The sequence below is a fragment of the Gavia stellata genome, chromosome 14 (genome assembly GCF_030936135.1).
Source record: "Gavia stellata isolate bGavSte3 chromosome 14, bGavSte3.hap2, whole genome shotgun sequence".
Taxonomy (NCBI): domain Eukaryota; kingdom Metazoa; phylum Chordata; class Aves; order Gaviiformes; family Gaviidae; genus Gavia; species Gavia stellata.
Genome location: NC_082607.1, coordinates 23,285,729 through 23,311,954, shown reverse-complemented (window position 1 = coordinate 23,311,954; position 26,226 = coordinate 23,285,729). Strand labels below are relative to the sequence as shown.

Sequence of the window (26,226 nt, the reverse complement as noted above, 5' to 3'; positions counted from 1 at the left end):
GAGGTTTCAAGGTTAAGTGTGGAGCCGGGCTAAGATGAGTGCTGATCTCTTTGCATCCTGCCCGCAGCCAAACCCTCAACTGCTCCAGGGGTTTTATAACCACTCATATTTCCCCTCGGGTAGTAATACCCCCCTAGCTGTCCTGTTCCTCCTTCTGCAGGTACGGCCGCCATGGGGAATTGACTCTGCATTTCAGAAGGGAAATGCAGACTGATTTCCGGGGAGGAGGAGGTCACCCAGACCTGCAGCACAATTCAAGGGCAGGCTCCCTACGCACCAGCTATCACAGAAGGGTAGGTGCAATGCAGCAACATCACATCAACAATGGGCATGTTGGAGCGATAAGGTCTCCCTCGCCTCCCAGCATCTCGCAATCCACAACCAAAGCGGTCAGTCTTGCTGGTGATTAAAATAAGGCAGTGAGTGGCAAAACCACCGTCCCTTGGTGTGGAACGAAAATGTTTAAGTGATTTGATGCAGGTCACTTGGGCAGCTAGTGGCACGGATGAGACACCCTGCCTGCTCTCCTGCCTGCTAGACCCAGCACCTTCTTCCCAGAAGCAGCTCCTGGCCTCAGTCTCTCCTACTGTGAGGCCTTGCAAGGAAGTCTTTATTAAAATTATTAGCAACAGTTGTACTTGAGAGCTTGTTTTTTCCAAAGACAACAGGCCCAAACAAGAGCAGGCTAACTCTGGAGGCACCCGCATGCCAGGACAGGTCGCCTGGCCCCCAGTTTGCTCCCTGCATTCAGTCACAGGGTTAGAAGTGTGCCCAGGTACCAAAATCCCAGTGCCACCCTCCCGCCCACGAAACAGGTACGGCTCTGTTCATTGGGACAGTGACACTCTTGCAATTTGGTCACACGACAGGAGTTACACCTTAGCTCAGGTGTAGCTCTGCACACATGGGGGCAAAGAGATGCTTTTCCAGACAGAGAGCAAATATTTACAGCTGAGTTACTAATGTTGCATAAAAATGATTTGGAAAACAGGATAACCGGGAGTTTAACACGCAGTGCTGGGAGTTGCACTGACTTCAGACTCCTTCCCAGAGCTGAAGAAACATGTGGGTGTAGGAAGGAAGGGACGGACGCATCTCTGGCATGGTGGCTGGGCCAGCAGCAAGTGTCTCAGAGCAGCAGCCCAATGAATTTAAGCTGTCCCTGCCTCCTTAGCACAGCGTTAAGTACCCAGTGGCAGAGGAAAGCCAGAGCACAGCTCTTTCACGCAGCTGTAAGGAACACATTTTGCTGAACCTGTCAGCTCCACAGAGACTCAACTTCTCTCCCCTCTTTCCTGCAGAGAGACCTTGGATACAACTCTGGATCTCAGCAGGACCACAAGCTTCGCTGCTGCTCATCAAGCCATTGGCCCACCTAGTCAGGTATCTTGCCTCTGGCACAGACACTGTTCGATGCTTCTGAGGAAAATCAACACATTTCCCTGAAAGATGGATTCCTCCCTGGACCTGCAGCAATCGGGTCTGTGCCCTGAGGCAGAAAGCTGAGATTTCTCAGGGTGTTTCTGAGTCTCATCTATGAGGTGTCCAGCTATCAAACTATTCATCACAAGAAAACTTGTTCTCCTGTGAGCCGACTTGTAACGGAAAAAAAAAAGCCCTGATGCCCTGAAACAGGGGCTGTTCTTGTTCTTGTATTACGGTAGAGGCAGAAGGAAAAGCTGATGAGATCTTGAGGCAGCTTTAGGATTGATCAAATTCACTCGAGTCCCTCAGAGCCAACAGAGATGGAAAAACCTGCGCCTCCCCTCAAGACGATCTGTGGTACACCCTCCCAGGAAGGTCAGGATATGGCCCCTGCGACGCGGCCACCCACACATCGGACACCCTCCTCCTCTACCAGCTACACAAGTCTAAGAGCTGAAATCTCGCATCATCCAGAAGCTCTCCTGCTTAGAGGGGCTGTGATTTATGATGATGAATTATTTAACGTTGTATGTGGTGCCTAGGTAGTGCCGTGGCGCATACATTAGCACAGTGCTGAGACAGATGGGATCAGCCAGACACGAAGTGGGTGGGGAACAGTCCTACAACTCACTTGTTCCTACACTCACTGCAGTTTATGCATAACTTGTCTTTTACGTCAGAATATATAGTCCTTTGCTGATCTTCATGAGCCAGTATCGCTTTCTACATGTCCTCCTGTTTTCCATATGGTACTGCATTCCTCATGGAGGAATCTGCTGGTTTGTTGCCAAGGGTCTCTCTAGTAACCGCAGCTCTTCCAAAGATCAATTTCATTCATCAGATCAGACTTGCAGGATTAGGACTGGGCTTCCTGGTGCAATTGTGACTTTCAGCCTGTGGCCTGCACAACTGGGGAGAAGAATATGGCTCTACAGAGCCCGACAAAGGTAACTAGCAGAAGCCAGACTATTGCTAAGAGACTCTGGGGTCTGCTGCACCATTAGGAAAAGTTTAGGGGCTGTAGATTGAGAGACTATGGAAAACTGTTGCATTAAGCCTTCCCCAAAGGCACCTTTTAAAACCAGGCAACTTTCAGAGCCCACTCGTTTCTCCTGCAAGGCTGTCCTGGTGCTCAGCTCTCCCGTTTCCCGCTGACAGACAGACAGACTGGCGCAGGGAGCTCTCCCTGTCGCGGTGACGGGGTGTAACCGCCAGCCGGGAGCCTGCAGCCCTGTCCGCCTGCAGGGCAGTGCCATCTAGTGCCTGCTGCTGCCTGCAACGGGAACCGGAGGGGGACGAGGGTCCGTAAGCTCCTGCCCCGGGGCTCGGCAACCCCAAACGGGTGCAAGAGAGGAGACAGGCGCGCTGCCGGGGCCGACGGGCAAAGCCGCCCGAGGCCTGGTGTTACGCAGCGCTGAGCAGTTCATCTTTAAAAAGCAAGGCTCGTTTTAGAAAATGTTACTCCTAACTAGTTTTAAGATAGGTTAGTCCCGACCTCTGGCTGCTTCTGTGCCCTGTAGGACGACCTCAATCAGCTAAACGTCAGGAAATCCAAGGAAAAGGCACGCTCCTGCCTGCCCCTCCGATTTCGGGAAGCACTGCCGGCTTTCCCCCGCTCCTTTCTCCCGCTGCTGCTCGCAGACCCCGTAACGGAGCAGCCGCTCCATGCCAGGTAAAGCCAAGCGGCTCCAGGGGTTGGAAAGGGCCGGGCGGGGCTGCGGGGCCGGGGCACAGAGGAGGGCCGGCCGGGCAGGCTTGCGAAGGGATCCGGGTGCTTCCCGCCGCCGGGACGAAGCACCAGCCCGGGGATGCGGCCGAGGGCGACCTGCGGAGGCGGCTCTCCCTTGGATCGATCCTCGCTGTCGCGATTTATCCCGACGCCAACACCCCCTCCGCCGCGGGCCCGTGCTGGGCCGGCACCCGCCAGGCCCGGGGAGCGCCGGGGAGGCCCCGGCTGCCGCTGCCAGGGGAGAGCCGCGCCTCAGCGCCCGCTGGCCGAGCAGGGCCGACCCCCGCCCCGTCCCCCGCCGCCGGGCGGCCGCCCTCACTCACCGTCTCCAGCGCGGCCTTCCTCTCGCCCTCCTCCGCCATGGCCGCCGGACTACAACTCCCAGCAGCCCGCGCGGCGCCGCCCCCGCCGGAAGCGCGTCACGGCCGCCCGGGGCCGGGGGGCGGTTAAGGAGCGCGGCGGGCGGCGGCGCCCTGCGAGCGCTCCCTCCTGCCGCGGCGGCCGGTGAGCGGCGGCGGGCCCGGGCCCGGCGGGGAGGCCGGGCCCCTCGGGAGTGGCCGCCGGAGAGTCGCCTGTTGCCCTCAAGCGAGCGGCTCTGTCTCCGCTCCCCCCGGGGGCGGCAGGCCGCAGCGGGGCCGGGACTGAGTGACTGGGCCGGCGGGCGGTGGGGCTGGGCCCGCGCGGCCGGCAGCCGTGTGCGGTGGGGGGAGCCGGGCAGCGGCGGCACCTCCCCGCCGGCGGAGGAGGCTGGCGGGGCGTCCCCCGCTGCCCCGGCCCCGCGGGTGGGCCGGTTCTCGGGCCGGGCCGGTGCCGCCGGCGGGGGGAGGCCTCGTTCGGTGTCGGGGGGGCGGGTGCGGCCTGGGGTTGGGGAGCGGGTTGCCGGGGTACCGGGGGGGAAGGCCGCTGGGCTGCGGTTAACCCCGGAGCGTCGCGCTGCTGGTGTGACTGGGAGCGGGGGGCTGCCTGGGTTTCGCAGACCGGGCAGTGAGCGGTGATTGCAGCTGTGCTTGCGGTGGGGGCACGGGTCTGGGGGGATGCTGCGAGTAAGCATGCTTTAGGGTGTACGTGGTACCTCCCTAGAGAGCTGCTTGCTCGGTTCTGCTTCTTTACCCCTCTTCTAAAACGTGTTATGCTGCCTTCCAGAAAAGGTGATGGGCGTGGAAGAGAAGCTGGATTAATCTTATCTAGCGGTTTGTTTCCATAATGATGAAGCGGGACCTGAAGTAAGCTATGCAGGCAGAGAGGAAGCTAAACTTCTGTTAAGTTGGTGCATGAACGTCATGTTTTTCAGGCTTAAAATGAACAAATAAACTACAGGGCTTAACGTTGGAATAACCTTTAAAGAAACAATAACTTGCAGATGCCAAGGAAGGGTTAAAGGGATGTCTAGGCTACTTTCCGCTGAAGTCACCGTACTTAAACGATCTTCTTATTGCAGTCGGGCAGTTTGCAACTCGCAGGGTTGCGACACCTGCACTTGTTTCATGTTTAAAGCCAGTATTAATGCGATGCCCCTTGCTTTTTGTAAAGAGGATTTCTGGAAATATAAGCGGTAACCTCCTCCATCACCTGTTGGCACTGAGGCTGTGAATCTTCTGGTCGAGAGGAAGGACTGTCACCCTTGGCTGGTAAGGGCCGTGCTGCTGATGGAGGATGGGTGCAGTTTTCTGGGTTCACGTCTTGCCCCAGCTGTCTTAACTGCCATCTGATAGTTTATTCTAAATCTTTGCTGAAGTCAGAGCAACAAACAAGTTGTTTTGTGTCTCACTTGAAAATAATGAATTGTCCCTACTGAAGTTGTAAACATCACGTTAAAGACTGAGCCTGTGTCTCTGATATTCTTTAAGATGCTGCAGGTTTTTCTGTGCCCTTCTGCCAAATAGCATGAGAGACCTTGTAGAAGGCGGCATGCTGCATCTTGCAGCATGACTTGCAATGAGTAAATAGTCATTGCGATACAAATGCAATACTCGGCTCACCTTTGTGCTTCCTCTCCATTAGCCGCCAGATGCTTCTGGCACTGCTTAAGGAGCTCTTTGGATCCGTGGTGTTTTCTGGGTGGCTGAGGAACACCGTCTTTTCCCCCTTTCCCTCCTGATTTGGAGCCTTTCCATGAAAAGCCTACTTGATATCTCTAAGTGCGTTTTTCTTTTAGGAAGGTTTGGTCTTAGCTACTTCCAGCCATTCAGTGTTGTAAGTTTAGATAGAAAACAGTGGTGATCTCTAGGTTATACAAAGAGGTTGATTTTAATGGATTTAATTCCTGCTGTCTTGTAACTTCTGAGGAGAGACGCTCTCTAGCAGTTTAATAGATTTGTATTACTAACAAAAGTAATACATGAGTTTTACAGGGCTGCACGAGATGCTGCTTGTAGAGAGAAATACACTCCTTGTTAATCTGTTTTACTTCGTTTAATCCATTCTGCTCAAAGCTGAGGGCAGGAGTCATCGTGAAGTCTGTGGCTGTTGTCTCCTAAGGAAGGCTGAGGCCTGTGAGTTCAGGGAGTTGATGTCTTTGCTGGTGCGGGACTGTGGGGTCCTACAGTGTCAGCGAGTGTCCCCTTCCTTGTGGTGCTACTGAACTCTCGCCTCACTAATGCGAGTTCTGCAAATACCCAACATTAAAAGAACGGAGACTTTCTGAAGTTGTCTAAACCACTTTATAGTCCTCGGTTTGAACCTGGAGTTCTTCTACTCTGGGAATTAAGGTGTCCCTTTGCTTGTGTGGGCTTTGTTGTTCTGAGGTTAGTCGCTCACTGCCTTGCAGGCTGCTGATTTGCAGCGAGTGTGCTGGGGGGGTTGTGGATGTTTTTTCTTTTACAACTGCTCCTTTATATTGGTCCTGATCATTGAGTGACTGCAATGTGATGAGATTGGTGTCTTGATACTTGACAGTCACTGGATTGCTTAGTCGTGTTTGTTTATTCCTGGCTGTGACCTGGTGTTGTACCATGTACCGACAGAGTTCTGGTTCAGTTGCTGGACTGGCCAAAACATTGCAGACAACTGTATCTTGGTGGATCTGAAGGGACATGATTGTATAATAAATTCCTCTTGGTTTAGTTAGTATTGTTGCAGGTTGGTGTGCTGTTGTACTTGTTCACAAATTCTTTGACTTATGCTGCTCAGCAGTTCCTCATTGGTAGGAAAACCAGGGTTGGCAGCACCTGAAGAGATCAGGTGTTGAGTGAGTGGAAAACAGAATAAAGTGCATTTTGTGTAGTTTGCATCTTCTGGCTAAATTAGTCAAAGCTAAGGTGTAGGACAGGGGATGAGCCTAAGCTTGTAGAGAATCACTTGTGAAGGAGTGGTCAGTTGAATATTTTTTTAATTGTGTTTTGTTGGCCACAGGTGTTACTTTTTTTGCTGGGAAAATGTTTGTGCTCTCTCTGTGGCCTTGTCAGACGGGAGTGAGCTGCTGTCTCTTTAATCAGGTGAAACTAGGAACAGTTGTATGGCAGTTAATCATTTCTTTTTACAAGATCAGAATCAGCTGTGTGGCTGCCCTTGTCTCTGGTGTGATAAGCATTTAACTTGAGTTATCCAAGGTTTAGTTTTGTTTCATCTTTGTGTATAAATGTGTTGGGTCTGTGTTTTTCCTTGGCTTCTTCAGGTGGAGGTAGTGGCTCCTGCAGTAAGGTTCCAAGGAGTTACTCATTCCTTTATGTTTTAGCTCTGAGGAATCCCCACTTCTACTCAATGCCATGTGCAAATACACCTATCTTAGATGATGATGTGAGCATCAGGCTAAAGCTTTTGGTCTCTTCAAGTCTGTGGAGGGGGGACATGTGATTAGTAACTTACTCAGCTTGTGTTTAACTAGAGGTAGGCGAGCCTTGACTTTTAGAGCACTAGAGTCCCACTTTGTGACCCTCAGCCTTTCATGTCTGTAGCACTGTGCTTTGAAGAGCTGAGAGCAGCTTTTTAAGGCCAGAGGCAGCAAAATATCACTGGAATCTGTGACTACTTTTCCTGCTCTAGTGCAATCAACATGTGGTTGCTGCAGCAATTTAAGGCTGGCTTAAAAAAACCCCATTGAACTGCTAAGTTGGCCACATAAGTCTTCTGTGGCAGAATGTCAGAGAGCTCAGTGCTGGGAACACCCCCAAATGGTTTGTGTGTTTGTGGGGTGACCAGTCTGTGGGCTCTTCTAGGTACAGCTTTCTGGAGGAAAGTTTGGACTGTCTGTAGTGGGGCAGCTCTGAAACACTCTCAGCAAGATGTGATCTGGCAGGCTCCTTCAGTGATGCTGGAAGGAAAAGGTTGTGGTCGGGCTTCTAAGAGGCTTTGCAAATGACTTGGCTTTCTGCTTGTCATGTGATGTTCTTGGTAGTTCAAGTGTTGCAAGAGATGATAGGATGCCTTGTTTTTAAACTCCTTTAAGGCATTTGCTTTTAAACTGGGACTTCGCAGGCCTTGGTATGACTCTTAATTGTTCCTGTATGAGAAGAGCAGTGTGGTGAGCAAGAGCAGCTCTAAAGCTCGAGTACTGTGAGAGTCACAACCTCGACTGGGGCTGGACCGTGGATCTGACTTGGGGGGGCCACATGCTTCGCTACTTGAAGATATTACTTGCTCTTCATAGTATTTCTCCATGGAAAAAAAATCCTGAACTTCTGTGGAGTAGGTGATTCTCAGTGTTATGAATGGCTGTATTGAGTCAGACCGAAGGTGGGCCTGGCTCTGCGGCGGCTGGTGGGATGCCTAGGGAAGAGTAGAAGAAACTCATGATAAACTCTTAAACTCCAGTGAGCGGCTGCTTGGGTGATATTTAATAGTGATTCTTTTCCTCTGTGAACTTGTCGATTACTTTCTGAACTCATGTGAACTCTTTTCCCCCATGATAACATCTGGGAACGAGCTTCAGAGGGTGCATTATGTGAAGAACTACTTCCTTCTGCTGGAACCTGTTCTTGAACTTTCTTTTCATTTTTGTATTACAGATAGTGAGTAATCATGACTCTCTTCTCTGCTTTATATTCTTTCTCCTTGGGTATCTTTGCACTGAGGAGTTTCCTTAGCAAGTGTATAAGGGGAAAAACTGTTGCCCTTGCTTTGCTATATTCTGTAACTTCTGTAATCTTCAGGTGGACAGAGACACTACTTAATCGAGCATAATAAGCACCACCTGCCCTTATGTTAAAGGTCATCTCCTCTTAGATGTAAAAGAATTTGGGATTTTTCTGCAATGCTGACAGACTTGATGTTAGAGGGCAGTTGTGAGCCTGCAAGCCAGCATACCTGTGACTGTGGGAGGAAACAAAAACAAACCTAGCTGTTTGTTGTCTCTTTGTACTGACGTTTTTCAATAGCTGGAGCTTGCTTCAGTCTGGAAGGGAGAGGTACAAGCTGTTTGCAAACCCCAGTTCCTTCACCAGAAGCAAAAGGGGGTCTGTTGGTGTGGGCACTCTTCACCTCCCTTCTTCCTAACAGGCTTTGTGCAAGCATGTCGCTGGAGCTAAATCCTGTTTAAATCCCTGAGCTGTGTCCAGATGAGGCTGGCACCTAGGTGGGAGCGGTGGCTGGGAAACAAGTGGTGCGTGAGTCCTTGGACACAGTAAGTGAGGACAAGGGAAGTTGTCATATCAAAAAGAGCAGCAGGTAAATGCAACAAGTTGCCTTTGTTCTGAAAACAGGTTTTGCTCTGAGACAGGGTGAACGAGAAGCAAGCTGTGCAAAGCAGCACAAGGGGCTTCCCTCCTGTCCTTGGTAGAAAGGGAGGGGCACGTATATAGGTCGGAGGAGTGCCAGCTTTAGGCCAGGAGGAAGTGAAAGCAGAAAATCTGTTTGGGGGGGCTGCTGCTGAGTGCTCCGGTGCTTCCTCCCCCTTTCAGTTATTGATGCCCTTTTGTTGTATTACTGGTCAGGAAGAGTGAAGGAGAGGAACTTGTCTGGGAAGTTGCGTCTGCGTGGTGTGAGGCTTTGTCTGCTGTGTTCTCCCTTCCCCTTTACTGGCACTATGAATTCTCATGGGTTTTCTAGAGTGCGCTTGGCTGGGTGCTGTGCTCCGAAGCGGTGTCCTTCGAGACCTCTTACTGTTCTGCTTCCCGCTTTGCTTGCTGCAGCCCCTTGTCAAACTCATCCTTTGCCTTCTGTTGCCTTTGGCAGTGTTGGCTCTGAATACCTCAGTGCTCCCAGGTGGTTGTGGCTTAGCTGTGGAGTGCATTCTCTGAATAAATCCACGAGTTTATTCTTTTTCCCCTCCAATGCTGAGCTCTTAAACCTGTGGCAGGTTTGAGAGATAACCTCACAGAACCATTAAGGTTGGAAACGACCTGTAAGATCATCAAGTCCAACCACCAACCCAACTCCACCATGCCCACTAAACCATGTCCCGCAGTGCCATGTCCACATGTTCCTTGAACGCTTCCAGTGTGATGGTGACTCCACCACCTCCCTGGACTGTTGCTGGCCAAGCCTGAATCTGTCAAGCTCAGACTGACGAAGTGAACCCTGATGCCGTGGGGTAGTTACCGTATCTCAACTTCATGGCCCGTTAACAGCTCTGCATTCCTCTGCCACGTCTCCCACTGTTGCCATGATCATCTGTGCATCAGTTCACATGAAAGCATAAGCTCTTCAGGGCAGATCTGTCCACACAGTGCTCTGTAGGATGACCCATGATACAGAACAGATCGATAGGTCCCTTCAGTCAGTGCTAGAGGGGTGGAAATTCTGGCTGGGCATAGCCTATGTGCAAAGTGAAAAATAAGATTTTTGGGTTTTGCGGGGTGAGAAGTCTTCCTAAGTCTTTCCTAAGCAGAAAAGAGGCTTATGGACGTACTGGATCAGCTGAGCAGATGTCACAGCTGTGGTCTGACATGTGCTTTCACATGTTAAGTCTTGAGTCTGTCAGTAGATTAATATGATGATACTTGAGCTGATTAAGTGTGTCCCTCTATATGACAGCAGGCATGTTTTTCCAACTCTGGAGACCTCACAGAAGTCTGGCCCTCAAACACTTGCATGGTGTAACCTGTTCAGTTTGATACATGTGCAAGAATGTTGGCTTGTAGAAATGGTGTGTTGCTGAGGATAATCAGTTTGCAAACGTGCTGTCTCGCTTTGAGAAGTGCAGCTTATGTGCTTTTACAGAAGTTTTGGGACAACTGTGAGCGTCTCTAGACCATAAAAAGGGGACGTGTATGGTGTGACTCTAAGCAAGTGGCAGTTTTTCTACTTTGGTTTGATAGCAATCAAAGCCAAGGCCTCACCCCTAAACAGTCGTGTGTTAGGCATGGTGGGCTTGGTCTGCATAATGAGCTGCTGTTAACATAGCTGCAAGACAGTTACTTCCTTTCTGAACCGGAGCTTGCTGGCCACAGGCAGTTTTTCAATAACAAGCAAGAAAAACCTTAAGGGTCAGTTGAAGAGCAAAACAAAAAAAAAAGCTAGAAAATAATGGTAAAAAAAATAATAGCTAGAAATCCAGGTGGAAACAAGGTAGGCAAAATTCATTCTGGGATCACTGACTGTAGAACACCATGCAGTTACAAAAAGAAAAACCTTCTGCTAGAGGTTATTGTAGTCTTGGTGTCGTTCTGAACAGAACCTAAAAGGGGAAATGAGAGAAGCTTTCTGATAATGGTGTCCTGTCGAAGGAATGAACAAGCTTATGCCTCCCTCACGTTACGTTGAGGGCTGAGAGAATACTGTTAAGATTACAATGCTTTATCTGCCAAAGAATGTGAGTCTAATTCTTGCAGTGTTTTTATTTCCAGGTAGCGTGAAGTCATGGCTATCCTGTTCGCTGTTGTGGCAAGGGGCACAACCATCCTTGCCAAACATGCCTGGTGCGGAGGAAACTTCCTGGAGGTGACAGAGCAGATCCTGGCAAAAATACCATCTGAAAACAACAAACTGACCTATTCACATGGGAAGTGAGTGATGCTTCTCTTCTGGGTATGGGAGGAGAGACTAGCAAACATGCACGAGGGCAGGAATAAATGGAGTGTAGTCAAACTCGTATTTGGATGTATTAGTACGCTGACTGAATGTGCAGTCAGCTCAATAGCCGCTTTTTTTTCCCCCAGAACTGTGCAGCACAGCCAGGATTTGAATTTAGCTTAAGCAGTAAGTACCAAGGCAGTTGATATGAAATCAAGTTTTCTATTTTTATACAACTCTGAAGTGAGTTGGAGGGTGCTCAGCTGTGGATATCAAACTGTTGGAGTCTTTGGTATTTGGCTTGTAGAGTCTTTTGCTGGCTTTTCTGAGGCTTGAACATGGCTTTAGGTAAAAATGTCACCCTTCTCAGATCGCTTGTGGATCCTGGTTGGTTTAAGTTGTGCAGGCAGATGTTGTAGAGTCATCCTGAGCTACCACAAATCCAGTCTGTAGGACAGAAGGAATTTTCCCAGGCTTGTACGGATCGCTGAACAGCCCTTGGTCAATGTTGATAGAATGGAGGGATTAAATGTTACAGTGCCTGAGACTATGCTGACTTATTGCACATGTAAAGTAGATAAGTCAATGTGCTGGTGTGCAAATTAAAGAAAGAACTGTGGAAAAGCAAATTTAGAAGTGTTGGACCCCACTTCAGCTCTGTCTTTGGAATTGGCAGTGTGGCTGGATTCTCAATATTGCCCAAGCTGTTGTGCTAAAGCTCTTTGGCTGTCTGAAGATTCAAGAGTTGGGGTAGTCTTCCCGCATCCTTCCCTGGCTTGGGAGCACTAAAAGTCCCTGGGGGAGAGGTTTCTGAGGAAGCTGCCTGCCCTGTGGTCTAAAGTACTTTGAATGCTGAATCTTTTTTTACTACTATAATTCTAAGGGTACAGTCATCTTCTTTTGTTTTAACTTTGCCTGGAGTGCTGTTCAACCAACTACAAAGTTGAGTTTCAGGAGTGCCATAGTGCGTTTTTATAGATGAGAGCTTGAAGCGTGGTAGAGATTGGTTTGCTCTTTGCTGGGGAGCACTGAGAGATAGGTAACTAATGCATCTACGCTAGCAAAGCGTGCTGCGAAGTGTACAATCTTTTGCTCATTACTGACTGTTCCCTTAACGAGGATTTAACAAATGCGGCAGAAGATCGCTGCAGTTTGTGGTTGCCCTGCTTTGCATTGTGCTATTAAAACATACGGGTGCCATCCTGCAGCTCTGGGCACTGAGCTTAGTTAGCATCAGAGTGTCTCCTCTGCTAAAATTGGTCTCTTCTGACAAGTCTTATATTGGCTTTTTTTCTGTGGTTTGGACAACGACCTCTTTGGTCAGAATCTGCCAACCCTGCCTTCCCTCTAGGAGAGAGGAAGGAAGAGTTCCTAGCGATCTGTTTGGGGGGGATTGAATATTTTCACACACACATGCTTGGAGTGGGCAACTTCTTCCTTCTGTCAAAAAGCAAGGTTTTTGGTTTGTAGAGGTACAGAATAGCCTCTCGTTTTTTGTTTTTTTTTCCTTGACCATGGTAACTGGGCAGAACGTGAAAGCTGTGAAGCTGAGTGAGCACAAGGAGTTGTCGTTCTTCCTGTCTGTAGGGGTTCAGGGATCCTTCTGCCTTGCCAGGGTTCCGGCCTGTAGGCTAGAAAATTGCCCTGTTATCTGTCTGCCTAGGATCGTTTCTCCTCTTCTGAAACAGGAAAAAACTTGAGTTTCTTTTAACTTTGAACTTCTTACACTCATTTAATGAGTTCTTTTTGGTTTTAAGAACTTCTGTGTCTTTTATGTAATTACCAAGGACGACCAGCCTTCTGGCAGCAGGATTACTTGGGGTTATTCTGCCTCTGCTGTTAGGATCCTTCTGCAAGTCAGTGGGGAGCCTACAAGGTAGTACTGGACAAGTTTTGCTTCTCTTCTTCCAGGAAGGAGGGGCAATAGTTGCAGATATGCAGGGATATTTTTTTTTATGAGAACAGACCTTCAGGGCAGTAAACTATACTTCTAGCCCACCCCTAAAGCTTATTTCAGTGTCTTCTTATTTATACAATACAAAAGCTGAGTTTGAAAGCTGCTGAGCTGTGCCCTTAGAGCTGTACAAGGCAACTGCTGTGCAGCCCGTGCATTAACTTGCTTTTATTCTGGAGTTTAAGAGGGTCCACGTGCTTACTGGGGAGACTTTCGGGAATATACAAATGTCAAAGTGAAAGGATACATAGAGTTTTTAGTTGGGGGGGAAGTATTTGTGTGGCCTTTTTGCAACTCTGTTCCTATCTTGTCCTGCTGTACTTGTCAGAAGGATGCATCACCTACTGGAGCATCAAATGGTGGTGAGGGGGCAATGTAATAAAAAAGCAACAGCTAAAGCCAGGGAGTTGAACTAGAACACTGATCAGTTCTGGTTTGGGTTTAGTTGCGTACGAACTAAGGGGTTTTTTTCCTGGTGGGCTTAAAATTGATAGGAAAATATTGCTTTGAACTGGTTTGCACTGTTTTTCAGGATACTGAGGGTTGCAGTTAACAAACATCTGTGTTCGCTCAGCACCACCGAAGGCATCTTTACACAAATAGTTAACCTAGCCTCATGGTTCAAGCCTGTTTAGCCCGATTATTGTTCTATCTAATTCATTTTCTGCTGTGGTTGCTTTTGTCTCTTAGCCTTTGCAATGAAAACCAAAGGCAGCACAACCCAGCGCTCATACAAACGAGGCTAAAGAAGCAAGTCACTGTACCAGTGAGGTTCACTGAAGTATTATCTTTCTGGTCACTCCAGTTAACTGCAGCTCTTATCATGAATCGTGAACTAGTGCATGGATGCTTGTATGCTCATTGATGAGGATTAGACATAAATCTTACCCCGGGTATCCTGTCAAGGTTTTGCTTTTACAAGTAAGTAGCTGGAAGAACATGTAACTGAAGTTGTTTGCCAACTAGATGTCCCACAAAGTTCTTGCTAAGCGTGGAGTGCTGTGAAGTATGTGAGGCCAGCGATTCTTTACCGTGTAGGTGGTTTCTAATTCAGTGTAGCTTATGGGAATAGAGGCGCTTACCTCAAAAAAGATCGCTGGGATATGTTGGCATTTGTGTGATTTCCTGTAGAGTAGCTGGAATTTGTTCTTCTACTTCTCCAGCCCTTGAAGGCCCTGCAAGCAGTAGTGTTTTCTAGAAGATTAGTCCTGTGGCAGTTCCCAATGACCTCTTTTTTTTCCTATTTTCTTCTCTGCAGTTATCTGTTTCATTACATCTGCCAAGACAGGATTATATACCTCTGCATCACAGATGATGTAAGTATTTTGGTTACAGCTATTGCACAGACAGGCTTTTGCAGGTTTTGGCTTTTTTTGTATGTCAAAGAAAATCAATAGTTGGTGCTAATCTGAGGTGCCTTTTTTCCCCATTGGAGCTACTGCTGGTATTCTCATTCACGTCAGTTACAGCTTTGAAGTCTAAGCCTGGAACTCAAATGATGTGAATAGGCAGTTTTGAGGTTAAGTTCTTGGTTTTGCCTAGTTTCTCTCTTAGCAGTCGCAGTGCTGTAGAATCTAGATGTAGAGGCTAGCCTTTAATTGTCAGTGAAGTATGCTTAATACTCCTCAATTCTGTAAGCAAAACTTCTCCCTCAGTGGAAGAAGGCGCAGAACTGGAACTCTGGATACCCCAGTAAAGTCTGCTGCCAACCAATGTCCAGGGAGCTGAAATCTGGCTGCTAGTCAAACCCCAGGATAACCAGTCGAATCCCATAGTGTTATGCGCAGCATGCCTGTTAAGGACTGATAATTACAGTTTCTCTACAACTGGCTACATGCCCCATACACTTCGTTATTCCTGACTTGACACAGCTCTGGATGTGGTTTGCTCTCTTTCTTGCAGGACTTTGAACGATCCAGAGCTTTCAGCTTCCTGAATGAAATCAAGAAGAGGTTTCAGACCACATACGGCTCAAGAGCACAGACGGCCCTTCCCTATGCAATGAACAGCGAGTTCTCAAGTGTCTTAGCTGCACAGCTGGTGAGATCTGTTGCTAAATGGGATTTCCCTAACAAGCCAAACTTCTCCCCAGAAATTATCCTTGTATTTTCTCACTCGGAACTGAAGCGCCATGCTGAGTCTGGGTATAAAGCCAGGGGAGTTGGCTGTTCTCCCCACGCTTACCCTGCAGCTGGGTTGCTTCACTACTTCGGTGGTAAAAATGGGTTGGGATTAATAGTGATGCATTAACTGTTTGTACCAGGTAGCTGCGCTGGAGATTAGATCTCAATGGTAACATTTGAAATGTCAAACCTATTTCCAGTTGACCACCCAGTGCAAGTTAACATCGCTGCCGCTAAGAGCGAGACAAACACATGTTACTCTGTTTTTGTTAAACTAAACTTCAGGACTTGAGTATCTAGTAATCCCTAACTGCCTCTCACTTCTCTCCTTACTTCATGGTAATTTTGGTGGCACACTGCTGGAGTGTGACAGGGTATTTGCTTATGGTACTGGGGCCTTTTCAGGAGGAAAGAAAACTGGGCTTGGATTACAGTCAGGTGCTGTATGCAGAACTGTGGTAGACTCTCCAGCTAGCTTGCACAGAGGCTCCAAGGATTTCCATTCCCAAAACAGATAGGAGGTTAAAGAGTAGGATAAATGACTTGTGAAAGGTCCCACATTCTCTGAGCTGAGATTTGCCTTGAACCCTTCCAACCCCACAATTAAAAGTGTGAGGGTATTACAAAAGTGAGGGGAATATCTATTTCTCCCTCAACTAGCACTTTTCAGCTGGGGCTGTAGTGGTGTTTAGGATGATGCTGGATTCCAAGTCTAGGGACTGCAGGCACTGGAGTCTTTGCAGGATGAGTTGCTCCACCAGTGTGACCAGTCTGGAAGGAAGATGAAGCCCATGTCAGTGGAGTCTGTGCAGGCACTGAACAGCAGCATGTGACGGGCTGTTGGACCGAGAGCCTTGGTACGGTGCGGTGCTGCGAGCTCAGCTGCAGTGAGGGAAGCTGGTGTCGGGGAGCTGCCAGCAGCGTAAAGTATCTTCTTGCCCACTGCTCTAGTGGTGACCAGCTTGGTGTCCTGGCGGGATGGTAGTGGCACTCCGCTCCTGCGGCATGGGAAGGGAGCTGTCTGTCCTAGCTTTCCCGCTGCCAACATAGCGTGTAGCTTTCGGTTGCTGGAATGAGACGGCACCGCTGTTCTGGTGTGGTCCGGCTCGGGCTGTCTGATTTTATTGGCCCTGTTGACAGCTCAACTGAAGTGGAGTTCTGAATGTTGTTGTTAGGGCACATACAGAACACTGTCAATCCCCTTGTTAAGAAATCTTCAGGTTTCAGAAGACTATTTTAGCTACTCTGGGTCTCTTTGTGAACTCCTGAAGGGAGAGGTTGGGCTGGAATCTGCTTCCCTCTTGAAGTGCAGAGGAGTTACATCCTTACTTTGCTTACCACAGGAATCCGATACAGCCTTGATGCTACCATCTCGTTTTCACAAAAGTGCTTTGCTTGCTGCTTGTTGTATTTGAGGTGTGGCAAAGCCCGCAGCTGCCAGACAGGAGAGATTTGAAATAGTTGTATTGCTTTATGTATTTTATTCACAGCAGTATATGGGTATAGCTTCTGAAGTGTTTAAATGCACAGCATAGCATTTCTGTTCAGCCTCTATAGAATGAGATGCGTTTCACAAAGCGCTTTTTCTTAATGCATTGTTGACTTGATGTGTAACCTGGGTCTGCAGACAACACCCTGCCCTGTTTCAGTGGGGTTTTTCGGAGGGGGAGAGGAGGAGAAAAAGCAGAGAGCAGTTGCTGTAGGTGCGGGATTGGGCTGCTCTTAAAATATGAGCTGTTAATGTAGTGGGAATGTTGCAGTTCGCACTTCTCCCTGTTGTTTGGTCTGCAGTGGGTATAATTCCAGCACCTGCAGAGAAAACAGGCCTGGGGAAAGCACAGGCCTGTTGCTGGATGTAATGTCAAATTAAATGAGGGAAGTCAGATGGAAAACAGAGAAGGAATAAATAACTGCCCTGTGACTCATATGATCAATAGCCTTACTAGCGCACAAAACCTCAGGCTATATGGTCTACAAGGGAGGTGTTTTGAATCTTCTGTTGAAGACTCTTAAGAGTCCTTAATTGACTACAAACAACTTCATAACCTGAGCAACGTTGTTTTGGGGTTGGTTGTTGTTTTGTTGGGTTTTTTGGTTTTTTGAGACCTCCCTTGAATTAAGATAAGATGTCCTTGGAATATTGGCTTTCAGAGCTTGTACACAATCTGTATCTGGGGTAGCTACAACTGATGCTGTACCCGTGGTGTAAGAGGTTCTCAATTTGCTCTGCTGTGGCTGGTGAGCCTGTTAGTGCTGCTGTTGTTCTCTGTGAAGGGCTTGGCTTTTTTCCTGCTGATCTACTGAAAGTGCCAGGTTTGGTGATATTACAGGTGCAGGAGAGGTCCTTTGCTGGTGACCCGTGAGCATAGCTCTTGCCTGTGAAGTGTAGAAACTGGGGAGGCTTTACAACACTCTCCAGCAGTAATAGTTGCATGTTGAGGTACAGGGTGAAGCCAGGACTCTGAGGTGGGTGAAGGTGAAGTGAGGATTTGCACTTGCACTGTTGCTGCCTGAAGGTTGTGCTGGAGTTTGTGAAAGGAACCCTTTGTGTTGGTTCCCTCAGTGACTAGCGGAGGTGATTTGGGGCATGTAGAGTTGCACGTAGTTCACTGCAGAAACTGTTCTTTGGCTCGCGCAGCAGATAGAAAGCAATGAATAATAATGCCAGTGTGATTCCAGAAGGGCCCAGTGCATTGTGCCTAATAAATCAGATTAACTTCCTATGTGTGGTAGGACTGAGTTTTTCTTCTCCACCAGGCTTTGATATGTGGAGACTGAAACTATGTGAAGTGACGACTCATCAAATTGTAAGCTGTTCATGGCTGGAATAAGCTTAATGAATTGCCTTATCGGAAGAGCCAGGCAGTCTTCAGAGCCATGGTGTTGATATTCCTCTAAAACTCCCAGCCTTTCCATTTCTCTAAAGCACGAGAGGCGCTGCCTACCTTAGCTTTTGCATGTTGATAGAAATCCAGGCATCAACTAATAGAAGGTGAGGGATGACAGAAAGCTCTTCCCTCAAATGGCTCTAAAACTTGCTGAGATGAGAGCCCTACTGATCAAACGTTACACGTAGTGCAGGAGCAGGACTGTTATCTGGGTGACTCCTGTAACGGAAGGAGTTTAACTAGTGTGAGGCTGAGGGTGGAGGAGGAGATCATGTGGCAGTTCTGAGATCACGCTACAACTCAAGTGTAGCACCAGATAATACTGGAAAGGGAGCTACTCTTCCGGTAAAACCAGTGACCAGCTTTGATAGCGTACCAGTTCTGCACATTCTCCTAAAAAACTAACCTCTGAGGAGAAGGTTAAGACGTGTGGTTGAGGCACTTAGGGACATGGTTTAGTGGTAGACTTAGCAGGGTTAGGTTAACGGTTGGACTTGATGATCTTAAAGATCTTTTCCAACCTAAATGATACTGTGATTCTGAGGTCCAAAGGAGCTGTTGCATTTCGTAGTATAACCGTTAATTATGACCTGAATATGTGAATGCTGTTAGTGTTAGAGACTCTTGCTTCCTGTGTTGTCAGAAATCGATGCAAATCAAACACTTCAGAAGAAAATTGGGGAGTCAAGTAGCCACGTGGGAGGTTGTGAAGTAAAGCAATTGTGATCCCGCCCTGACCTCTGCTGTCAGTCTCCTTAGATGGTCTCTTAGTAGAGATGCTTCGTGAAGGTTTTCAGATGTGAGTGCAATGGCTACAAGTTTAGAGGAAAACACAGTTTATCTATGAGTTTTGCTATAGAGACCTGTTTTCCTGGGTGAAGGTGACTTAAAGGGAGTGGGATAATAGGAGCTGTGGCTAGCAGTGCTTGACTGCAGAGGACCTGTGATGAGAGCAGTGACTTAAAATCAATCCAGGAACAGCAGAACTTAGTTATCCCATGCTGATTCACCTCGATTTCCCTCCTTTCATTCTGCAAACACTGTGAGACTCCATTTAACCCGGGGAGGTTGGCTAGCATTTCTCTCACCTACCAGCCTGAACCATGCAGTCAGCAAAGGTTCACTTGTGATGATGAAGAACAGCCCTTCAGTGAAGTCCCTGTCTCTTCCGAAGGGACGAGGATTAAGGGGGAGGGGTGACAGGAATGGTGCGCAGGTTAGCAACATGTCACGTGTTTTGACTTTCTTCTGCGAGGCCACAGAATGGAGTGTTCTTCTGTAGGTACCTGACAAGCTAGCGGGTGAGCTTACTCCGTACAGACACTGAGCACACCCCTGGGGTCTAGCGCATGCTTTTTCCACTTGCTGTAATAAGCCAGAGGGATTCAGTATCAGCAAAGCTGTCGGCAAGTGCCAGACTGTAGCAAGGAGGTGGCACGTGAAATCTTCCAGGTGGGTCTGGTACACAGCGGACTGGCTCCTGGCTGCTTGTATCCTCTCTACAGGAAGAGCAGTTAGGCAACTCAAACTGGCCATCTTCAGCATCTCCGGGCGTGGTGTTTCAGTTCACAGGCCCTCCTCATCTTTGCTGGAACTCCCTCTGATGCTCACCGACAGAGGTGGCTGCACGCTGTCTTGCTTGTGAAATTGCAGGGCCCTCTTGACATGTTCTAGAGATAAGTAGAGAAGGTCATGGAAGTGTATTGCCTTCATAAGTAGTTCAGAAATGATGTGTGGGAGTGGAACCACTGGTAGTAGCCCAGGCATTTAGTGAACCATATCTCACAGATTCTTAACTTTCCTTCCTGTCTGCCAATTGCCAGGACTTTCAAAGGGGGCTGTTATTTCTGGGCACTCTGGAAGTCGCAGGCACCTGGCTGCCTTGCAGCTCCTGCAGCGCAGGAGCAGGTGGGCACGTGTGGTCTGTAAGCGGCTGGGAGTCAGACTGTGGTTAACTACCCGCTTATAAATGTCTTGGGTAATTTGAAAACTCACATTTACGTCTATGCTGTTCTGTAGTGACCGGGAGTTTCCTTTTTTGTCTTACGGAACTGAAGCGCAATGTTGAGGGTGCCTGCTTTCACTGACTATTCATTTGTTACAGAAGTACCACTCGGAGAGCAAGGGCACTGACCAGGTGGCAGAGACGCAAGCTCAAGTCGATGAACTTAAAGGAATCATGGTTCGAAACATAGGTATCTGGCTTCCCTCAGTGCCACACATGCAGAGTTCCTCTGGGCCAGAATGGCAGTCCTGCAGGGAGAGTTACCGAGAGCGAAGCTGACAGTGGGGTGGCCTCTCTTGACAGAATGAACTGGTGAAGAAGGGGCTGGGGGAGCTCTGAGTTCGCAAGCTGTTGCTTGCGTTGAGCTCAGTCGAGGGTGGCCTGTGGGCGTCAGGAGCGCTGTTTGAGACGAACTTGCACAGCCTGTGGTGGGGTGAAGCATGCTCTGGATTTGGTCTGTTTGTCACTGTGGCTTTCCTGCAGCTGCTGTCAGGAAAATGCTCCTCGGTAGCTTACAGGGTTTTTGTGTCGGACTTTGGTTTGGGTTTTGACAAGTCTGACCGCTTAAAATAGAGGGTTAGATCTGGAATGGACCAAAACTGAGTCAGGTCAGTTCCAAAACGTAGCCTGTGTGATGTGAGACTGTTGCCTGGCAGTCTCTGAAAGGCTGAGAACTACTTCATGTCAAATAAGCCGAGAGCTGCCAAGAGCTCCTGGCTTGTGGGTGGGCTTGCGTATTGGAAGCAGCTTTTTGCGCTGGCATTCTGCCTACAGATTCGGATTTTTGTCTCTTTCTCCAGACCTTGTGGCACAAAGAGGAGAGAAGCTGGAGTTGCTGATCGATAAAACGGAGAATCTTGTGGATTCGGTAAGTCTGAGGAAGAACTTAGAAATGGGGAAATAGTGTTACTACATCAGCTGTGCTCATCAGGGAGTGATGGAGGTGAAGGCCAGCATCTAGAGCCACTTCTAAACAGACGCTGAAGCATCTGATCTACTGGTAATCCTGCCCTGTGTCAGACATGTGTCCTGTCTGACCCCCCTTATAGCTGTCTCACAAGCTGCGTCCCGGCCTTGCAGCTCCTTTAGGGGAATGAAGGTGTCCCATGCACCTCTGTTCTGTATCCTGCCAGTACTGGTGGAGTTTGTGGGTGACTGCTAAATACGAGGCTGCAGTGCTGGCCAAATGCTCTGCTCCCAAGGACCGGCTGCCCCAGCCTGTTAAAGAACCGTCTTCAGCTTGCTCCTGTTTGCCGCAACCAGCGCACAGGCTAACATGCTGCTGGCACAAGCGATGGTGTTTCTTGTCCTCATCTCTTGTCCCCAAGGCGGGGGAAAAAAACCCTCTCTTTGTCTGCAGCGATGGGAAGGCTAAAGATGATAATTAAAACTTCTCTTGCAGCCTGGTCTGAAGTCAGCTTGATGCAGAGAAACTGGAAACATGTTAAGCTGTAGAGTTGTGTTAGTATTCCAACAGGGAAAGTGTAGCTGATTTTTAAAAAAAAAGAAAAGCTGAGTTGTTCTACCTAAACAGTCTGTAGAAGACTCTGGAGCTTCATGGAGTGTTTCTAAGTGAGAATAGACTGAAAAAACCCCAAAATTTAATGTCATTTTAAGGCATTATGTTATCTAGTAAAGCGTTGTACACTCTGGAAACTTTTTTGTCTTTCCTCTGGGAATCCCTAGACCTGGCTCAGCATCTTCCTCTGCAGAGTCCTGGCTTGGTGCCCAATTCCTTTGGCACCTGACCCTCGGAAGGCAATCCTCAGCCCAGCAGAGTGCCAGTAACTGGGGCTTGTGGAGATCCAAACATCTCTAAGCTGGCAAAAAGTATTCATGCTTTAGAGAGGTAGTAGAGATGCCTGGAGCTTACCCAGTAGGGAATACTGTCTTCCACTGACGGGTGTTTAAACCTTACCCCTTCCTCAGGTGGTGGCAAGAGGTAGTCTAAACTCAGGTAATGCTTTAGACAAGTGGACCGGAATTCCGTCAGCAATTAGGCTGAATTCGCATACGAGCTGTCCCAGGGAGCGTTGGTTCTTGGAAACCATGCAGAAAATGAAGGAACGGGATATGCCCGTAGTGTGAATATCCTACAGCCCAATGGTGAATCTCCTAGGAGATCCAGGGCTGAAGTTCTCCAACTTCAGAGTAATGGGCTGTGTTTTATCACTCCTGTATGAGCCTTGACCACCAGAATATTGTACATAAACCAAACGTGTTAGAACCCCCCTAACAACAGTGGCAATGGCCCCCTTTTGGGAGGGAGGTGGAAGAAGCTGGTGGTCAGAGCAGCCCTGTCTTCTGGGGAACTAGTCTGGGCTGAGACGAGGTGTGCTGGTATCCAGCAGCCTGCTTGCACAGGTAGAAACAGCACAGCTGAGCAAGGGGAGTGCTCCCAAAGTTCAGACGGTGGCTGAGCATGGGCATCACGGGCATCGTCTTTCAGTCAAAACTGCAGTCGGTAGGGATGCGGTTCTGCCTGGTGTGGCCTCACCTGAAAAAGCTGGGGGGTGGTTTGTGGGGAAAACCTGAAAACAACCAGCAGAGTGTGCTGCTGAGTTGGCTTGTTCTGGGTGCTGCAGCCTTTCTCTGGGCAGGCCTATCCCTGCGTGAGCTGGTCAGGGAAAGCGTGTGAAAACAGCTGCACTGCCACAGCCTGGGGTGGGTGCTTGAAGTCATTTGGTGACCAAAACCTGTTTGGAATGGGTGGAATTGCAGGATATGGAGAGGAGACTGGGAACAGGGCAACCACAAGCTTTCCATGAAATGCAGCATGCTCAAATACTGGAGGAAAGTTCTAGCATTAAAGGATTTGTCTAGCCCCTGTGGAACTGCTGTCAAGAGCAGCAGTATGCCCTGCCTCATTTTGGCCGGTGTATTTACAGTAATAAAGTTACATGTAATATGTTGGTGATTAGATCAGTAGCTCCATAAATATTTTGGAGCACCTCAATTCCCAAAAGGTTGGAAGTCAAATGAGAACCCAACCAGGAGTACTCTAAGGTAAACTAATCCTTGCGGGCAGCCTACAGACCTAGTGATGTTCCGTGTTTAATTCTCTCGGGGGAAGGCACAAGCAACCCCGAGCTGGTCCTGGATTTACTCTTACGCTTTATCTCGCCCCTGAAGTAGCGTGGGAGGGTTTTCTCTTGATGCCTGCTCAATTTTGTACTAGTGTAACTGTGGGAGTTAAATGGCTCTGAAGGGGATCACCGCAGTGGTTTGGGTTATTAGGGAGGTGGTAGCTGGGAAAAGCCTCTTCATCTAGCTTCTTGGGATGCAGCTTCCTTTGCAGTGGGTCCAGGAATTAATTAGTTGTTTTACTTTCTCTTGTAGTCAGTCACTTTCAAAACTACCAGCAGGAACCTTGCTAGAGCCATGTGTATGAAGAACCTCAAGCTTACCATCGTCATCGTCATCCTATCTATTGTAAGTATGGAGCACAGTAACCTTTAGTTCTTAAGTCAGGCTTAACTACTGGAACATGCCAATAGCATGTTACTGTCTTTAGCCCCGCACGTACTCAGCTCTGTGCCTGGAAGGCTCTTAGCTGTAAAACAAGTGTTTTGATGGTCTTGTGCAAGGAGAGAGGAGCATCGTGCCAGGCAGCTTTTCTTGTCAAGGCAAGAGGAAAAGCTTTCCAGACAATTCTGTCTAGCTTCCAAGTGCCCATCATAGGCAGCTGCCCTGCTAGCTCTGTTCGAAGCTAAGGTACTGAGATCATGGCTACTCTATCTGTAGTAGCTTTTCAGGCCCTAGTCCTGTTGGTGTCTTGTTACTTCATGTGAAGTAGCTTTTTCCGGTGTGACAGTGTACCTCCAGCCTGGAACAAATGCAGACGGGGCTAACGTGAGGATGCTGAAGTGTCACTGCAGGTTGGATGCCTGAAGCACTTTGTCACTGCTGAAGCCTTGTTCGTGTTTTGCGGGAGGGCGGTTCTCACGCCCATGTTGCTGCAGGGAGGGGGAGGAAGAGGCGCTGGCACAAAGTCCCGTAGGGCATTCGACAAGTTATTTAGGGTTTGATAACCTGGGGTTTCCAAGCCTGTGTTTTGATTGGCAGGCCAAGTCAGCAGCTGACTGTGCGATGGAAGTGTAATTCCCTACTGAAGTGGCTGTTTTCTTTCTCCAGGTTGTCCTCTATATCATTCTGTCGGTCGCCTGTGATGGGCTTGCATGGCCAAGCTGTGTGCAGAAGTAACTGGAGGCAGCTGGTGCTGGTCACTTGGAGATGAGAATCACACGAGTGTGAAGAAGCAACCTACGGAATAACTCTTAATCTTTCACTACCGACACCTTCTCATTCTTCCATCCCTCCAGGACTTCAGACGTTTTTGCCTTATCACCCCAAACAGGCCCAGCCGGTCACTGCTTCTCTGCAGCTGTAACCTCAAGAATGGGCCGTTTTAAATTACTTGAAGGGATTTTCTTTTCTTGTTTCTTTTTCTGTCCCAACTACAACCTTCTCAGCTGGGTGGGCTGTCTGTCCAGCTCTGGAGGGCTACGTGCATGCTCGCCCGCGTGTCCATGTGGCTTTGCACTTTGATGTGAGCGTGCAGGTGGAGGACAGCACTGCTAGCCACCGTCCTGGCCGTGAGGATGGTGGTGGAGGGTAGTTCGGGGTGGGCTGAACAAGCTAACGGGCGAGGAACAAGGTGGGTGTATGTGGGAATTTCCACTTTCTACAAATACCGGCGCTCCAGGTGCCTCTCCCTGCACATCTCGCTGCGCGTGGCTCTGTCGTGTTTCAACATGTAGAGGCTGCAGATGTAATATAGGTGGTAACAAAAAGAATGGCTCGTGGGCTAAGATGTAGGTGCTGCTTCTGTATGAAATCTCCCTTTTCCTGGAGGTCTTTCTGCAGGTGGTAGGAGAGGGGCTCAGCATTTTGAAATGGCTGCCTCTTCATCCTCACTTCTTCCTCATCTCCCCCCCTTAATTTGTGGCTAAATCAATACAGTAAAGGAGATGGTTGCATATAGTTATGGTTGCAGTAATGTATCTGCTTTCTCACATGTTATCTCTCCTCTTCTTTTGAGGGTGGACTAAAATGAATACTAATGTTATCACTTGCGAAGGTGGAATTGGGGGCCAATCTATTGATCTGGCTCGGTATAAGGTGTCAGGTATCTGCTGCTTGTGCTTCTACTCTGAAGGTGTGTGCTAAAAACTGAGGACAGAGAAGGGACAGAAGGTTGGAGTTGATGGATGGTTACTTTCTCTATGGTCTGAAGAAGCAAGGCTCTTTCAGAGGATGTAGTAACATGTACTCCTCTGAAAACAACCAAAACCAACCAAACCCAAGGCTAATAACCAAATGTAGGGCCAGGTGTGCTGACAATGGGCTGCTCTGGGAGGACAGGAACTGCTCGGCCTGCTCTTGGAAGCTGTGAATGCCCTATTTCTGTCCCAGCCGGACATCTGAAGGGTCAGGCCAGTCCTGGCTGACGGGAGCCAAAGCTGCTGTTGCCTGGGGTGAGGGGTGCAGCACCTTTGGTCTTAGATCTTACAGGCTTGCTTCTGAGAGAACTAGAAACAACTGAAATGTCATAAAAGCATCAGCTGGTCTACAAAGGAAGCTGCATCTTTTTGGCCCAGGGGAGTGGCCCCTAAGGGTGGTGGAAGCTGTCGAGGTATGGGAAGGGGAGGCTTGCTTTGGCGAGGAAACTCAAGCACGTGGTTGGTGCTGCGGGCTCCCTGTGCCCTGCAACGTGGGCTTGCCCCAGGCAGGGCAGTGAGGTGAGGCTGCTGCTCCTTCCCCTGCGTTTCTTGGTGTATGTTACACTGAGCCTGGGGCTTTCCAGCAGCTGCCGGATACAGAGTTCTCCTGGAAACTTGTATGTGCGGATTTGGATTTGCCTTCTACTAGGCTGAACCTTAACGAAGGGTAATCAGATCCTGATACCCAGAAAGTGTCGGTGGCTCTGACAGCGCTGTGGTCACTGGCGTCTGTTTCTATTTGTGTTAATCAAATGTAAAGCTTAGAGAAAGATTTCCTTCCTCTTCCCTCCTCCTCTTACAGCCACCCACAGTTCGGTGTACCATTGTGCATGTTTTAGGGATTGTTGCTGTTATTGTGCTCATTTCTATGATTTGTTGTCTAATGTACAAATACTTTTTAAAGAAAATACTTCCTTTCCTTTTAAAGGATGCACTGAGGCATTAGTGTAAAAACAAAGTTAACTTGATTTAAATAAAATCACTGTACAGGAA

The 26,226-nt window shown here is 48.6% G+C and overlaps 2 protein-coding genes across 4 annotated transcripts in view; one reads left to right on the top strand and one right to left on the bottom strand.

Annotated features, from left to right (window-relative positions):
- Window positions 1-3,516, bottom strand: part of LOC104254307 (DNA-directed RNA polymerases I and III subunit RPAC2-like) — a 7,792-nt gene extending 4,276 nt beyond the window's left edge. Inside the window, exon 1 of the mRNA XM_059824592.1 lies at window positions 3,478-3,516. Within this exon, the coding sequence (XP_059680575.1) occupies window positions 3,478-3,516 (39 nt within the window). The remainder of the gene's footprint in view (window positions 1-3,477) is intronic.
- Window positions 2,793-26,226, top strand: VAMP7 (vesicle associated membrane protein 7). Of its 3 annotated transcripts, XM_059824238.1 has the most exons (9): window positions 3,624-3,658; window positions 4,298-4,782; window positions 10,876-11,034; window positions 14,254-14,311; window positions 14,898-15,035; window positions 20,111-20,201; window positions 20,812-20,879; window positions 23,351-23,443; window positions 24,146-26,226. In XM_059824238.1, the coding sequence occupies exons 3-9, from the start codon at window positions 10,889-10,891 to the stop codon at window positions 24,212-24,214; spliced, it is 663 nt and encodes a 220-aa protein (XP_059680221.1). In that variant the 5' UTR covers window positions 3,624-3,658; window positions 4,298-4,782; window positions 10,876-10,888; the 3' UTR covers window positions 24,215-26,226. The 3 variants fall into 3 exon arrangements, with proteins under 3 accessions (XP_059680223.1, XP_059680222.1, XP_059680221.1); XM_059824240.1 differs by lacking the exons at window positions 3,624-3,658; window positions 4,298-4,782 and adding an exon at window positions 2,793-3,097; XM_059824239.1 differs by lacking the exon at window positions 4,298-4,782 and having other exon boundaries at window positions 3,621-3,658.